Source organism: Capricornis sumatraensis, chromosome 4 (genome assembly GCF_032405125.1).
Source record: "Capricornis sumatraensis isolate serow.1 chromosome 4, serow.2, whole genome shotgun sequence".
NCBI lineage: Eukaryota > Metazoa > Chordata > Mammalia > Artiodactyla > Bovidae > Capricornis > Capricornis sumatraensis.
Window position 1 is genome coordinate 10,858,552 of NC_091072.1, and position 15,285 is coordinate 10,873,836.

The following is a 15,285-nucleotide window of genomic DNA, read 5'->3' on the forward strand; positions in this document are numbered from 1 at the left end:
AAGTTTAGAATACAATACACTATAGATATAATAGCAAACAGGCATAAACATCAATGTAGTTTTCCATGTAAAAGTTTTATAAATATTTTATTTGATTTATTCCTAAGCATCCCAGTAAATACTATATTATTTGATGATATCAGTAAATACTGTATTTTAAGTATAATTTATGAGTTTCTGTTATATTGAAAAAAATGTATTGACTGATTGGTATAAAATTATATATATATATATTTACTTCTAATAATTTTAGAGATAAATTTTGTGTCCAGTTTGCCATATGTGAATAAAAAAATTTTATTCTCTTTTCTCTTACCAATATGTATATCTTTTATTTTTAGTTTTGTTCTCCTATTGAATTGCCTAGGATCCCAAGAGCAATTCAAGTTAACAATGTTTAATTGAATTCATAGTAGACACTTTTGTATTATTTCCTCAAGGAAAAATCTCTCAATATTGTACTATTAGATATTATGTTTGTTCTAGGTTATCATAGACATTTTTAACATAATAAAAAAATCTCGTGTACTAATATTTGTAATCTTCTAAACTTTAAGTGATGTATTTTTTTATCCTATCTTTATTTTTGAAGGGAAATTAACTCCATTTAAACATATGATTTTTTTTCTAAATGTCCCATTTTAGTAGCAGAATTTTTTACTATAGTTTTTGGTATGCTTATATAGATCTTTTCTTACTCTATTGAATTGTTTCCTCTTTCACATAGAATTCAATTTTCTTTTTCAATATTGCAGCAATGTCAGTGCAATCCTAATGAAAATCTCAGCAACCTTTTTGGGGTAAAATTGACAAGCTTATATTGAAATCTTCTACATATAAACATAAAAAAAGGAAACAGGTAAAGCAAGATTGGAAATTGAGGATATTTTTAAGATATAAACTTATTATAAAACTGTGGTAATTCAGATATTACAGTGTAAATAAATTTATCAAAATAACAAAATAGGAAGTCTAGATATAGACCTCGACATATATAATCAAATGATTTTCAACAGGAAAAATACATTCATGTACTAAGAAAAATGAAATATAAAATTAAACTTTAGTATTTATAATAGACTTCCAGTCGAAAGCACTGGTAAAGAGAGTCATAATGGGAAGTTGTGAATGTCTAAAGACATTACTATAAAATAATTCATGCTAAACCTTGAGGAGTGGGAGTCTTCAGGCAGAATAGTTAAGGAAATTAGTATCTAGTGAATTTGGCAAAAAAAAAAAGCTGAAAATCAGTGAGCTATTTATCCAACCAGAAATATGTGGAAAGATGGAAACAACATTGTTCTAAAACATGTGGAGCACAGGAAACAGTGAAGACAAAAGCAGAAATCAAAGAAAGAGATGACAGGTAGAACAGAGATATTCTAAAAGGGTACTAAGTCCTTGAAAATCCTTTTAGAAAAACAAATTTGAGGGAACTGGTTATTTAATTCTTATATTTGCATTTCCTAGTAAGATCTGGAGCAAGAAATGGCAGCCCACTCCAATATTTTTGCCTGGAAAATGGCATGGACAGAAGACAGTCACACGGTCACAAAGAGTCAGACACAACTGAGCATGTGTGCAATAAAAAAGATATATCAGGATAATATAATAAAAATTGAAAGGACTCAACGCAGGCTATTTTGGGTGGGATCATGAAATAAAAACTTTGAAGAGAAGGGTTTTAAGAAGAGGAATGAATGATAAGACAAAAGCAGTCATGGGAAATCAGAACCCATGAGAATGATCATTAAATTTGAGGCTTTCAGGTGGGAATGAATATCAGGAAAGAAGATGATTGTCAAAATATTGTCAAAGGAAGCAGCAGTCTATAAGCACATAGAGCCTTATTGATCTTAGCAAATAGTTTTGAATATTGTCCTCTTTGCAATGAAAAGGCACTGGAAGTTTTGAAGCCACAGAGAAATATTTTTCTGGTTACATAGAAAAGTGAATGTGAGGACTGGAGATCCACAGCGAGTAGACTAAGGAGACAGCTCTGAATGATTGGTATGTAGTCAGTTCAGTTCAGTCACTCAGTACGTCCAACGCTTTGTGACCCCCATGAACCGCAGCATGCCAGGCCCCCCTGTCCATCACCAACTCCAGGAGTCTACTCAAACCCATGTCCACTGAGTTGGTGATGCAAACCAACCATCTATCTCATCCTCTGTCATCCCCTTCTCCTCCTATCCTCAATCTTTCCCAGCATCAGAGTCTTTTCAAATGAGTCAGCTCTTCGCATAAGGTGGACAAAGTATTGGAGTTTCAGCTTCAGCAGCAGTCCTTCCAATGAACACCCAGGACTGATCTCCTTTAGGATGCACTGGTTGGATCTCCTTGCAGTCCAAGGGACTCTCAAGAGTCTTCTCCAGCATCACAGTTCAAAGGCATCAATTCTTCCCTGCTCAGCTTTCTTCACAGTCCAAATCTCACATCCATACATGACCACTGGAAAAACCATACCCAGGACTAGACGGACCTTTCTTGGCAAAGTGATGTTTCTGCTTTTCAATATGCTCTCTAATTGGTCATAACTTTCCTCCCAAGGAGTAGTGAAGTTTCTCAGTTGTGTCCGACTCTTTGCGACCCCATGGACTGTAGCCTACCAGGCTCCTCTGTCCATGGGATTTTCCAGGCAATAGTACTGGAGTGGATTGCCATTTCCTTCTCCAGGGGATCTTCCCAACCCAGGGATTGAACCCAGGTCTCCAGCACTGTAGAGAGATGCTTTACCGTCTAAGCCACCAGGGAAGTCCCAAGGAGTAAGCGTCTTTTAATTTCATGGCTGAAATCACCATCTGCAGTGATTTTGGAGCCCCCCAAAAATAAAGTCTGACACTCTTTCCACTGTTTCCCCATCTATTTCCCATGAAGTGATGGGACCAGATACCATGATCTTAGTTTTCTGAATGCTGAGCTTTAAGCCAACTTTTTACTCTCCTCTTTCACTTACATCAAGAGGTTCTTTAGTTCTTCTTCACTTTCTGCCGTAAGGGTGGTGTCATCTGCATATCTGAGGTTATTGATATTTCTCCTGGCAATCTTGATTCCAGCTTGTGCATCTTCCAGCCCAGCATTTCTCATTGGGGAACTCTGCATATAAGTTAAATAAGCAGGGTGACAATATACAGCCTTGACGTACTCCTTTTTCTATTTGGAACCAGTCTGTTGTTCCATGTCCAGTTCTAGCTGTTGCTTCCTGACCTGCATACAGACTTCCTAAGAGGCAGGTCAAGTGGTCTGGTATTCCCATCTCTTTCAGAATTTTCCACAGTTTACTGTGATCCAAACAGTCAAAGGCTTTGGCATAGTCAATAAAGCAGAAATAGATGTTCTTCTGGAACTCTCTTATTTTTTTGATGATCCAGCAGATGTTGGCAATTTGATCTCTGGTTCCTCTGCCTTTACTAAAACCAGCTTGAACATCTGGAATTTCACGGTTCATGTATTGCTGAAGCCTGGCTTGGAGAATTTTGAGCATTACTTTACAAGCGTGTGAGATGAATGCAAATGTATGGTCATTTGAGCATTCTTTGGCATTGCCTTTGTTTGGGATTGGAATGAAAACTGACCTTTTCCAGTCCTGTGGCCACTGCTGAGTATTCCAAATTTGCTGGCATATTGAGTGCAGCACTTTCATAGCATCATCTTTCAGGATTTGAAATAGCTCAACTGGAATTCCATCACCTCCACTGGCTTTGTTCATAGTGATGCTTCCTAAGGACCTCTTGACTTCACATTCCAGAATGTCTGGCTCTAGGTGAGTGATCACACCGTCATAATTATCTGGGTCATGAAGATCTTTCTTGTACAGTTCTTCTGTGTATTCTTGCCACCTCTTCTTAATATCTTCTGCTTCTGTTAGGTCCCTACCATTTCTGTCCTTTATTGAGCTCATCTTTGCATAAAATGTTCCCTTGGTATCTCTAATTTTCTTGAAGAAATCTGTAGTCTTTCCCATTCTATTGTTTCCTCTATTTGTTTGCATTGATCACTGTGGAAGACTTTCTTATCTCTCCTTGCTATTCTTTGGAACTCTGCATTCAAATGGGCATATCTTTCCTTTCTCCTTTGCTTTTTGCTTCCCTTCTTTTCACAGCTATTTGTAAGGCCTTCTCAGACAGACATTTTGTTTTTTTCCATTTCTTGTTCTTGGAGATGGTCTTGATGCCTATCTCCTGTACAATGCCATGAACCTCCATCCATAGTTCATCAGGCACTCTGATCTAGTCCCATAAATCTATTTCTTAATTCCACTATATAGTCATAAGCAATTTGATTTAGGTCATGCCTGAATGATCTAGTGGTTTTCTCCACGTTCTTCAATTTCAGTCTGACTTTGGCAATTTTGAGTTCATGATCTGAGCCACAGTCAGCTCCCAGTCTTGTTTTTGTTGACTGTATAAAGCTTCTCCATCTTTGGCTGCAAAAAATATAATCAATCTGATTTCAGTGTCGACCATCTGGTGATGTCCATGTGTAGAGTCTTCTCTTGTGTTGTTGGAAGAGGGTGTTTGCTATGACCAGTGCGTTCTCTTGGCAGAACTCTATTAGCCTTTGCCCTGCCTCATTCTGTATTCCAAGGCCAAATTTGCCTGTTATGCCAGGTGTTTCTTGACTTCCTACTTTTGCATTCCAGTCCCCTAGTTCTAGAAGGTCTTGTAGGTCTTCATAGAACTGTTAACTTCAGCTTCTTCAGTGTTACTGGTCGGGGCATAGATTTGGATTACCGTGATATTGAATGATTTGCCTTGGAAACGAAGAGAGATCATTGTGTCATTTTTGAGTTTGCACCCAAGTACTGCATTTCGGACTCTTTTATTGACTCTGATGGCTACTCCATTTCTTCTAAGGGATTGGTCATCTGAAATATTAGTTAGTGTCTTATTCTTGGATATGCGAAAAGTAATTTTTATCTGGTATATATCATGAAAGCAGAACATATAGGGCTTGCTAACTTACTGGATACATACCATGAATGGTGGAAACATCTATGATTATTCTTAAGACTTTTCTTTAAAAACTAGGTAGAGGGAAGTGGTGCAGCTGGCCTTGGAGGCAGAGGGGAAGTGGAAAGGCAAAAGAAAAGTTACATTTGGAACCTCAACCTCTAGTTTGAGAGATTTTTGTGGTGCTTAACTTTATATGTCACTTTGGAGAGGTTTGATTAGATTAATATTTAAATCAGTGAAATCTGAGTAAAGCACCTTGCCTCATCCAATGAGTTGAAGGCCTGAATAGAACAAAAAGACCATCCCCTTCAAGCAAGAAGAAATTTATCAGCAGAGTGCCTTCAGGTTTCACCTGCGCTATCAGCTCTCCTGTGTCTCCAGGCTTCCAGCTCACTCTGAAGGTTTGGACTGCCAGTCTTTATATTTGTCTGAACCAATTCCTTATTATAAACCCCTTCATATATGATATTCATTATTATATATATGCTATTGGTTTTATTTCTCAAAAGAAGTCTGATTAATACAATGGCTAGTACTTAAGTATAAATATATACTTAAACATTAAAAGATATGTGCATGATAGAGATGATGAATAGATGATACATAGATAGATAGACAGCTTTATGTCTTTCCTTTCTCCAGTACCTCCTTGTCTCAATATAAATAAAAGTTGCTGTAGTTTTATGGCAAATTATAAAAAATGATAGTGTGAACCCTACTACTGCCTCTTCAGACTGATTTAGCTTTTCTAGGTTTGCTAACTTTCTCTTTTAAAATCAGCTTGTCAATTTCATGAAAAATTTTAGGTTGATTTGAGGGAGATTGACATCTTCACAATATTGGTTATCCATGATATTGATAAATATGTTTTTTATTGCTTCATATAATGCTTCATATACTATAAGCAATAAAAAGAAGTATTGTTATATTTACCATTGTTGAGTCTCAAAACATGTATATTGGGCAAAAGAAGCCACAAACAAGGCTATATAACAGATGTCAGGTGCTGTTCTTTTTTTAATATTTTAGCTGGAGGATAGTTACTTTATAATATTGTGTTAGTTCTGCCATACATCAATAAGCATTAGCCATGGGTATACTTGTGTTCCCTCCCTCCTGAACCCCCATCCACCTCCCTCCCCACTCTACCCCTCCAGGTTGTCACAGAGCACCAGCTTTGGGTGTCCTGCTTCATACATCAAACTCACAGTTCAGTTCAGTTCAGTCGCTCAGTCATGTCCAACTCTTTGCAACCCCATGCACTGTAGCACGCCAGGCTTCCCTGTCCAACACCAACTCCCAGAGCTTGCTCAAACTCATGTCCATCAAGTCGGTGATGCCATCCAACCATCTCATCCTCTGTCATCCCCTTCTCCTCCAATCAAACTCACACTGGTTTTCTATTTTACATATGGTAATGTATATATTTCAAAGCTATTCTCTCAAGTCATCCCACCGTCTCCTGCTCCTACTGAGTCCAAAAGTCTGTTCTTTATGTCTGTGTCTCCTTTGCTGCTCTGCACGTAGGATCGTCAGAACCATTTTCCTAGATTCCATATATATGCGTTAATATATGGTAATTGTCTTTCTCTTTCTGACTTACTTCATTCTGTATAATAGAACCAAAGTCCATCCACCCCAGTCCCACTACTGGGCATATACCCTGAGGAAACCAGAATTGAAAAGGACACATGTACCCCAATATTCATTGCAGCACTATTAACAATAGCTAGGATGTGGAAGCAACCTATTGATAGGAAAGTTGTGGTACATATGCACAGTGGAATATTACCCAGATGTTGTTCTTATCTGAAAACTATTGCCCTAAGCAGATATTATGCACTAAAAGAAACAAGTCTGCTTAGTTGTAAATCTTTTCTAAAAAGTATTTTTTAAAATCCAATGCTAAATATAATTTTTCTTTTTCTATGAATTTATTTCTGTTTATTTTACAATAGAATTAATCATAACAGTATCCTTTAGAAAATTCTTATACTCCAGTCTGTATAGGTTTCAGGGTTTTCATACTACTCTGTTATAGACTGTGTCTCCCTAAAATTTATATACCAAAACCCTAACCCCCAATGCGGCTGTATTTGGAGAAGGAGGCTTTAAGGGGCTTTTTGAACTGTGGTGTTGGAGAAGACTCTTGAGAGTCCCTTGGACTGCAAGGAGATTCAATCAGTCCATTCTAAAGGAGATCAGCCCTGGGATTTCTTTGGAAGGAATGATGCTAAAGCTGAAACTCCAGTGCTTTGGCCACCTCATGCAAAGAGTTGACTCATTGGAAAAGACTCTGATGCTGGGAGGGATTGGGGGCAGGAGGAGAAGGGGACGACAGAGGATGAGATGGCTGGATGGCGTCACTGACTCGATGGACATGAATCTGAGTGAACTCTGGGAGTTGGTGATGGACAGGGAGGCCTGGCGTGCTGCGATTCGTGGGGTCGCAAAGAGTTGGACACGACTGAGCGACTGAACTGAACTGAACTGAAGGTTAAAGGAGATCATAAGCCTGTGCACCTAATCCAATAGGATTGGTGTCTCTGTGGGAAGAGAAGGAGACAGCCCTCCAGAAACCAGGAGAGAGACCTTAGAAGAAACTAAACCCACTGGCATCTTGAGCAACTTTAGGAAGATACTTAGTCTATAATGTTCCTGAGGGCAGCACAAGCTGACTAATAGAAGTAAAATTGTCAGAAAAGAAATATAATGAAATGTCATCGCAAATGTGAAACCATGTCTTTGATTCTATCATACAAGGAAAGGAGAGACCAGAACATATGCACTAATCAGAAGATAAGGAATAAAAGAGTAATTGCATATTGGGATTTTTATACAAATAACTTGGAGAAGGGAACGGCAACCCACCGCAGTATTCTTGCCTGGAGAATCCCATGGACAGAGGAGCTTCGTGGGCCACAGTCCATGGGGTCGTCAAGAGTCAGACATCACTGAATGATGAACACACACACACAAATAACTAAAGTGAGATGGTTTGAATGTTGTTATTTCCCTCTTACTGAGCTATAGATGCTAATGGGGAACAAGAGAAAAAGAAACAATTGCAAGATATACTGATTGAGAAATTACAGGCATTTTCTACATTATCCTGAAACCTAGGAAGTCTGAAAACTATGCTAATAAAACTGTCCTATCACTGAATTTTTATAATATCCTATTATTTATATCCTTGAAATTTAGCAGAATCCTTCATTTTCTTCCCCACAGCATCAATCATTCCTCCTCCTCTTCTCTCCTCCTGTTCCCTGGACCTCTCTCCCTCTCTCCCTTATTTTATTTTTAAAATAAATTTTAAAAACTGTGGAAGGTCAGTATTCTTATTTTCAGTCATTATTCAGTTCAGTTGCTCAGTCATGTCCGACTCTTTGTGACCCCATGGACTGCAGCATGCCAGGCATCCCTGTCCATCACCAGCTCCCAGAACTTGCTCAAACTCATGTCCATCAAGTCAGTGATGCCATCCCACCATCTCATCCTCTGTTGCCCCCTTCTCCTCCTGCCTTTAACCTTTTCCAACATCAGGATCTTTTCCAATGAGTAAGTTCTTCACATCAGATGGCCAAAGTATTGGAGTTTCAGCTTCAACATCAGTCCTCCCGATGAATATTCAGGACTGATATACTGTAGGATTAACTGGTTAGCTCCCCTTACAGTCCAAGGGGCTCTCAAGAGTTTACTCCAACACCACAGTTCAAAAGCATAAATTCTTCAGCTCTCAAAATTTCTTTATGGTCCAACTCTCACAACCATACATGACTATTGGGAAAACTATAGCTTTGACTAGATGGACTTTTGTTGGCAAACTCTTCTTTTTAATATGCTGTCTAGGTTGGTCATAATTTTTCTTCCAAGGAGTAAGCGTCTTTTAATTTCACGGCTGCGGTCACATTTGCAGTGATTTTGGAGCCCAAGAAAATAAAGTTTCTCACTGTTTCCACTGTTTCCCCATCTATCTGCCATGAAGTGATGGGACCAGATGCCATGATCTTAGTTTTCTGAATGTTGAGGTTTAAGCCAACTTTTTCACTCTCCTCTTTCACTTTCATCAAGAGGCTCTTCTTCTTTGCTTTCTGCCATAAGGATGCTGTCATCTGCCATCTAAGGTTATTGATATTTCTCCCGGCACTCTTGGTTCCAACTTGTGCTTCATCCAGCCCGGCGTTTCACATGATGTACTCTGCATATGAGTTAAATAAGCAGGGTGACAACATACAGCCCTGACATACTCCTTTCCCAATTTGGAACCAGTCTGTTGTTCCATGTCCATTTCTAACTGATGCTTCTTGACCTGCATACAGATTTCTCAGAAGGCAGGTCAGGTAGTCTGGTATCCCCACCTCTTTAAGAATTTTCCACAGTTTGTTGTTATCCACACAGTCAAATGCTTTGGTGTAGTCAACAAAGCAAAAGCAAAAGATATTTTTCTGAAACTCTCTTGCTAATTTAGACTATGGTAAAAATGACTCTTGCTTTTTTCTCTTTTTTTTCTGCTTTTACTTGCTATTCTTTAAAAAAAATGGAAAAAAGCAAAGAAAAAGTAACAGTCATTATTACTATAATCTAAATTAATATAAGGGTTAATTTATGATTTTTGAAAATGTGTGAAACATCATATAAAATATTATCTCAATAAATTATAAACAAACACTATTCATTTATAACTGGCATTGTGTGTATATAAATGGGTGTCTTTTTTGACTTTCTTTTAAAAGTAAAACATTTTTACTTTATTTTACTTTACAATACTGTATTTGTTTTGCCATACATTGACATGAATCCATCATGGGTGTACATGCATAAAAATAAAAATTTTAAAAATAAATAAATAAAAGTAAAACATTGCCCTATTGTTATATATGAATAACAAGTTATTGCTACAAATATTTTCTTGGCCTGATGCCATCAAATGAACTATACATTTGCATTTTGGTAAAATTTTACACTTTGCTTTTTATATTTTCCCTTATATTGATAATGATACCTTCTGTGATTGACATATTTGATGTCTCAATTGCATGTCATCATGTGATTGTTTCTAATAATTGTATTATACATCATATATGTGAATGTATAAGTGTGTGTTTTTTTTCCCAGCACTCCAACACCATAAGCCTGGAATCACTTGCCGTTATTATAGCTCAGTTATTGAGCCTTAGTATGGGAATACCTTATGATGACATTAACAAATGCCATTGCCCAGGAGAGGTCTGCATAATGAACCCAGCAGCTGTGTAAGATGCTTCATTTTTATATGCTTTACATACATAGTTTATGTGAAAACAAGCTTTGTGTATTTTATGAAATCTGTGCTATCAAAATAATTAGTAATAGTTAAATATAAATTGTGGTCACTGATCCCAGATTGAAATATAGAATCCAATGCCCCTGCTGCATGCATCTCTCAGTATTTTTTGTAATCTAATGTCACACTTACTTTCTCACATGTGACCTATGTGCTTAGTCACTCAGTCCTGTCCATCTCTTTGTGACCCCATGGACTGCAGCCCACCAGGCTGCTCTGTCCATGGGGATTCTCCAGGCAGGAATACTGGAGTGGGTGTCTATGCCCTCCTCCAGGGGATCTTCCCAACCGTGGGACTGAACCCAGCTCTCTCACATTGCAGGCGGATTCTTTACCATCTGAGCCACCAGGGAAGCGCCCTATGTGACCTACTTACCATTTCTGGCTTACCAAATTATGAATGAAGCTATGAAATCATGCAAGTTAACAAAATGATAAATGTAGAAGTAGGTCACCCTTTACGTTCATCACTTTTGTTACTTGCATGATTTTATAGCTTCATGCATGATTTGATAAGCCAAATACAGACTTGTGATTATATAAGAATAACTTCAGTCAGTCAGTCAGTTCAGTCACTCAGTCATGTCTGACTCTTTGCAACCCCATGAATCGCAGCACGCCAGGCCTCCCTGTCCATCACTAAGAATGACTTAGTAAGGCCTTTTAACATGAATCTTCTTCATTCTACCTGGCTCAGCCTGAAATCTTGGCATCGACTGGTTTCAATGATGCTTTTCAGCACCTCACCACCACATGCACAGGCCTTTGGTAGAAAAGCCATACATTACACCATGAGAGCTGCCAGACACAGACTCCATTTCAGATAGAGTTACTGGGAAAACCCATAGACAATAGGGAGACAACAGAAGACACCTGAAGAATCTGAAGCCTCTGACATCTACCACAAGTCCAACTTTCAACACAAAGTTACAAGTCAAACTAAGGTCAAGGAAAAGCAGAGCATGAGAAGGCATGAGAAAAAGCAGGAATGAGAACTTGGTTCAGATATGGCAAAGATTTTGCAATTATTAGACTGAGAGCTTGACTATGATTAATATGCTAGTCTGGGTGTTCTTTGGAAGGACTGATGCTAAAACTGAAACTCCAATACTTTGGCCACGTCATGCGAAGAGTTGACTCATTGGAAAAGACTGATGCTGGGAGGGATTGGGGGCAGGAGGAGAGGGGACAACAGAGGATGAGATGGCTCGATGGCATCACTGACTCAATGGACATGAGTTTGAGTGAACTCTGGGAGTTGGTGATGGACAGGGAGGCCTGGTGTGCGGCAGTTCATGGGGTTGCAAATAGTTGGACACGACTGAGCGACTGAATTGAACTGAATTGAACTGGACTGAACATGTTAGGGGCTTAAATGGAAAAGAGGGGACAACCTACAAAAAACTGATGGATAATATAAGCAGGGGCTTCTCCGGAAGTTCAGTGGTAAAGAATCCACCTGCAATGCAGAAGACACAGGTTTGGCTTTTTCTTTGTCACTAGAGAAGGCCTTTTGCAGTACTTATTATGACTCAAAGACCTAGTGAATTCTTTGCTATTATCCTCAATATTCTTAGAATATGCTATGAGATTTTATAGAGTTAGAATCAAATATTCAGGAGATTAATGGAAACCATCATCCAATCAGTGACTGAAGCCAGACTTTTATCCTTTTTTTTTTGGACTGTAAACCCAACCGTACATCATTTTATTTAACCATACATTTAATTTCTTCTATATTATCCCAAATATTTTGCCTTTTTTCACCTTCCAGTTTCTCTCCCAAAACAACTTAATCAACAAACTTTAATTTGCAATAGCAATGAGTATCAATTTTTTTCATTAATTTTTTGATATAATAGAACTTTGATTCTTGTGTAGATATGAAAAAATAGAAATTTTACTTAAAAATATAAAATGATGGCCTGTATAAAATTGGTGAAATTATCAATACACATATAGAAACCATGCATCTGTGGAAAGCTTTTTTAAAAAGCTTAACTTGACAAATTACAATCTTGCAAAAAAATGCTTCATAATCTTATCTTTCAATGCATTGCATCATTTTAATAGCATGATTCTGAATTTTTGGAGGACACAGACATTTTGATCATTCAATTTAGTCGCTCAGTCATGTCTGACTCTTTGCCACCCCATGTACTGCAGCACGCCAGGCTTCCTTGTCTATCACCAACTCCCTGAGTTTACTCAAACTCATGTCCGTAGCATTGGTGATCCCATCCAACCATCTCATTCTCTGTCATCCCCTTCTCCTGCCTTCAATCTTTCCCAGCATTAGGGTCTTTTCAAATGAGTCAGCTCTTCGCATCAGGTGGCCAAAGTATTGGAGCTTCAGCTTTAGCATCAGTCGATCCAATAAATATTCAGGACTGATTTCCTTTAGGAATGATGGGTTTGATCTCCTTGAAGTCCAAGGGACTCTCAGAAGTCTTCTCCAACATCACACACAGTTCAAAAGCATCAATTCTTTGGCGCTCAGCTTTCTTTATAGTCCAACTCTCACATCTGTACATGACCATTTTAATCATTATTGACTGGCAAAAAATTGATGTGAAAAATCTATCACCATTTAAAGGAAAATCTGAATAAACAGCATATTTGAAAAAATATTTGTTGGTAGCCTTTAAATTGATGGGAAACATGTCTTAGAATTACTCATGTTTAATGACTTTTGGCAAAATTACATTCAGTGATTTACATAGAACTGAGTCCTATCCTTGTTAAACACATGCCTTTCTGAGGCAGTTGTACTAGTCTTAACCTTAAAATGTGGCTTATTATATACCAAAACTTAAGGAGTTTAATGTGTTATTTTGTTTTTATAATCCATAGAAAATACATGTCACACACTGATTTTTTTTAAGCCTGCCATTTTTCTGGGGGCTTCCAATCAATAGTCCATGGTTTATACAGTCTAAGTCTCCAGCAACTCAGATGTGCATACATGATATGCCTGAGAATTTTTATTTTCTTTGAAATTTTAATATTTTAACTAGGAACTTTGTTTCTTTAGATAAAGAAGTTGTCTTTATGAAATTATGCTTTTTTGGCTCATTTGAAGGTAGCAATATATCTGAACTTTGAAAACAATATCTTGGGGAAAATACATAGAGATAGAATATAATCTTTTATCTGAAGTAAAAGGAAAGGAAAAGAGAATGATGGTTCCCAAATACATCCACAAATTGTTGATATTTCTCCCTTTAAGAGGTAGAGTTTCAGTTAAGTTCAGTCGCTCAGTTGTGTCCGACTCTTTGCAACCCCATGAATCGAAGCACACCAGGCCTCCCTGTCCATCACCATCTCCTGGAGTTCATTCAGACTCACGTCCATTGAGTCCGTGATGCCATCCAGTGATCTCATCCTCTGTCGTCCCCTTCTCCTCCTGCCCCCAATCCCTCCCAGCATCAGAGTCTTTTCCAATGAGTCAACTCTTTTCATGAAGTGGCCAAAGTACTGGAGTTTCAGCTTTAGCATCAGTCCTTCCAAAGAAACCCCAGGGCTGATCTCCTTCAGAATGGACTGGTTGGATCTCCTTGTAGTCCAAGGGACTCTCAAGAGTCTTCTCCAACACCACAGTTCAAAAGCATCAATTCTTCAGTGCTCAGCCTTCTTCACAGTCCAACTCTCACATCCATACATGACTACTGGAAAAACCATAGCCTTGACTAGACGGACCTTAACTGGCAAAGTAATGTCTTTATTTTGAATATGCTGTCTAGGTTGGTCATAACTTTTCTTCCAAGGAGTAAGCGTCTTTAATTTCATGGCTGAAATCACCATCTGCAGTGATTTTGGAGCCCCAAAAAATAAAGTCTGACACTGTTTCCACTGTTTCCCCATCTATTTCCCATGAAGTGATGGGACCGGATGCCATGATCTTAGTTTTCTGAATGTTGAGAGCTTTAAGCCAACTTTTTCACTCTCCTCTTTCACTTTCATCAAGAGGCTTTTTAGCTCCTCTTCACTTTCTGCCATAAGGGTGGTGTCATCTGCATATCTGAGGTTATTGATATTTCTCCCGGCAATCTTGATTCCAGCTTGTGTTTCTTCCAGTCCAGCATTTCTCATGATGTCCTCTGCATATAAGTTAATTAAGCAGGGGGACAATATACAGCCTGACGCACTCCTTTTCCTATTTGGAACCAGTCTGTTTTTCCATGTCCAGTTCTAACTGTTGCTTCTTGACCTGCACACAGATTTCTCAAGAGGCAGGTTAGGTGGTCTGGTATTCCCATCTTTTTTGGAATTTTCCACAGTTTCTTGTGATCCACACAGTCAAAGGCTTTGGCATAGTCACTAAAGCAGAAATAGATGTTTTTCTGGAATTCTCTTGCTTTTTCCATGATCCAGCGGATATTGGCAATGTGATCTCTGGTTCCACTGCCTTTTCTAAAACCAGCTTGAACATCTGGAAGTTCACCATTCACATATTGCTGAAGCCTGGCTTGCAGAATTTTGAGCATTACTTTACTAGCGTGTGAGAAGAGTGCAATTGTGCGGTAGTTTGAGCATTCTTTGGCATTGCCTTTCTTTGGGATTGGAATGCAAACTGACCTTTTCCAGTCCTGTGGCCACTGCTGATTTTTCCAAATTTGCTGGCATATTGAATGCAGCACTTTCGCAGCATCATCTTTCAGGATTTGAAACAGCTCAACTGGAATTCCATCACCTCCACTAGCTTTGTTCATAGTGATGCTTTCTAAAGCCCACTTGACTTCACTTTCCAAGATGTCTGGCTCTAGATTAGTGATTACATCATCATGATTATCTGGGTCGTGAAGATCTTTTTTGCACAGTTCTTCCATGTATTCTTGCCACCTCTTCTTAATATCTTCTACTTCTTTTAGGTCCATACCATTTCTGTCCTTTATTGTGCTCATCTTTGCATGAAATGTTCCCTTGGTATCTCTAATTTTCTTGAAGAGATCTCTAGTCTTTCCCATTCTGTTGTTTTCCTCTATTTCTTTGCATTGATCGCTG

At 38.3% G+C, this 15,285-nt stretch overlaps 1 protein-coding gene across 1 annotated transcript in view; it reads left to right on the forward strand.

Moving 5' to 3' along the window:
- LOC138078075 (disintegrin and metalloproteinase domain-containing protein 2) overlaps nucleotides 1-15,285 on the forward strand; it is a 112,601-nt gene that overhangs the window by 49,603 nt on the left and 47,713 nt on the right. The window contains exon 11 of the mRNA XM_068970571.1: nucleotides 10,074-10,210. Coding sequence (XP_068826672.1) covers nucleotides 10,074-10,210 — 137 coding nt within the window. The remainder of the gene's footprint in view (nucleotides 1-10,073; nucleotides 10,211-15,285) is intronic.